General features: G+C 38.5%; 1 protein-coding gene across 1 annotated transcript; it reads right to left on the bottom strand.

Moving 5' to 3' along the window:
* On the bottom strand, nt 721-1,822 carry LOC104711140 (protein plastid transcriptionally active 16, chloroplastic-like). Its single transcript, XM_010427821.2, has 3 exons — nt 1,727-1,822; nt 1,516-1,574; nt 721-1,375 (listed from the first exon to the last, which is right to left on the bottom strand). The coding sequence occupies exon 3, from the start codon at nt 1,240-1,242 to the stop codon at nt 841-843; it is 402 nt and encodes a 133-aa protein (XP_010426123.1). The 5' UTR covers nt 1,243-1,375; nt 1,516-1,574; nt 1,727-1,822; the 3' UTR covers nt 721-840.

Below are 1,830 nucleotides of genomic sequence, written 5' to 3'. Positions count from 1 at the left end.
TCATCTGTTTTGTAATTAATAACCTACATTAACTATCATATTTTTATTACTTACGCACTCAATATTTCCATTTTTCTAAATCAGTAAAAACAACGCTTAAATAGAAAATGGAAAACAAACAAAAAAGAAAAGGAAAATTGTAAAAAAAAATAGAAATCGACCCAAATTGACCAAACGGTTCACGCTATATAGGATCAAAGCATGCATTATAAACAAAAATACACACAAAGTATTCATTGTCTAAGAACACGAACACAATAGAGAGAGATCAGAGATCAAAGATGCCACAAGCTGCGGTCTTAATATTGGCGTTTGCTGCAAGTTTCTGGGTTTTGGTAAGCTATTATTCTAGAGGCGGCAATCATAATGTTTCAGAGAAGTTTCATACCAGACCAAGCGGCATAGGAACTGGTTCGGTTTGCGTCATAATCTTAGCCCTAATGGCTATGATGCTCATAAACAACAACGCTGAACAAATTCACCATGAAATCAAGGAACAAACTGATGGGATTTGGATTCTTTTAATCATCATCTTCTGTCTCTTCATGCTTTATCTCAAAGGCGTTTTTTGATTTCTCTGTTTTTTTTTTTGTTTTCTACGAATGTGATTTAATTTGCTTCATATTGTATTTTTTTTTTTCCTTTTTCTTGAATTCTATAAGTCAGAATTGACTCGATGTGAATCACATTAATAAATTTTGTTATCATAAGGGATTTAAAGAGAGAAGAATAATGGATTTATATATAGTTATTATATGATTACAGAGATTTAACTTGAAACACAAGGAAAAAAAAAGGGAAACTGTACGGAACTCCAAAACGGCATCTTTTATGGCGTTTTCAGTCATCGTCCATGTAGATGGTCTCTTGCTTAAACAGACCTCCAAACACTTTCCTCACCTCTTTCTCCGGTTTCTTCGGACGCTCTTCCTTCGGTTTGGATGCAAACGGAGATGATGCAGCGGGTTTAGCGTTACTCTGTTTCACCACTGCTTTCTTGGGTGGCAAGTTTCGTGCTTTCGCCTGTCCTCTCACCGTAGCAACCTGTACTTTAGGCGTCTCTGAAGCGTTCTGAACCGCGGTAGCAAACTGAGAACCCAGATTATTCCAGGAGAAACCTGAGCCAATATCTTTCGCCTTGTTAAATAGACCGTCCACTTTGATTCCCACGGCTTCTGCTTTCTGTTGCGCATCCTCAGCTAAGCTAGCAGCTTCTGCTTCTTTCTCAGATAGCTTTTGCATTTGTTTCTCAAGCTCTTTCGCTGCTTCTGCTGCCTCTCTGGCTTTCTCAGCTGCAACTTTAACTTCTTCCTCGGCTCTTGCCCTTGCGATCGCCTCTGCGAACACTTTTCTCCTCCCATCTTCCGGGATTACACTATCACATATTCATAGACTATTTCATTAAACGAAATTGACACAAAACATTAAGCTAAGCTATAATAAACTAAGACCATAGTACCATTACAAGCAATACAACAATGTCTTTTGAATCAATCAACAAGAGGACTCATTTACCTGAAAAGCTCATCTACTGGCCTCGACGGTGCTGATGGATCTGTAGAAACTTCCACCACCTGAAAAGGACACACAAAACTAATGTCATCAAGATTTTCAGTGAATACACGGAAGCAAAGGTTATATCAACGGCTGCAATTTATGCTCTAGTGTCTGCATCTGTATGAACAATCACAATCTTGACGAGTAAGTTACTTGTGCTATACGTTACCTTATTCTCTGCCACGGCCGTGTTAGCAAAAATGTCTGCAACCAAAGACGCAATCTTCAACTTGGGGACCTGGTCGCAAACAGAACACCAAACAAGTTAATAAC

The sequence above is a fragment of the Camelina sativa genome, chromosome 9 (genome assembly GCF_000633955.1).
Source record: "Camelina sativa cultivar DH55 chromosome 9, Cs, whole genome shotgun sequence".
NCBI classification, from domain to species: domain Eukaryota; kingdom Viridiplantae; phylum Streptophyta; class Magnoliopsida; order Brassicales; family Brassicaceae; genus Camelina; species Camelina sativa.
This window is presented reverse-complemented; position numbering and strand designations above follow the sequence as displayed.

Coding starts and splice junctions, on each gene's coding strand:
- LOC104711140 (XM_010427821.2), bottom strand. CDS start 1,242: ATGCAAAAGCTATCTGAGAAAGAAGCAGAAGCTGCTAGCTTAGCTGAG.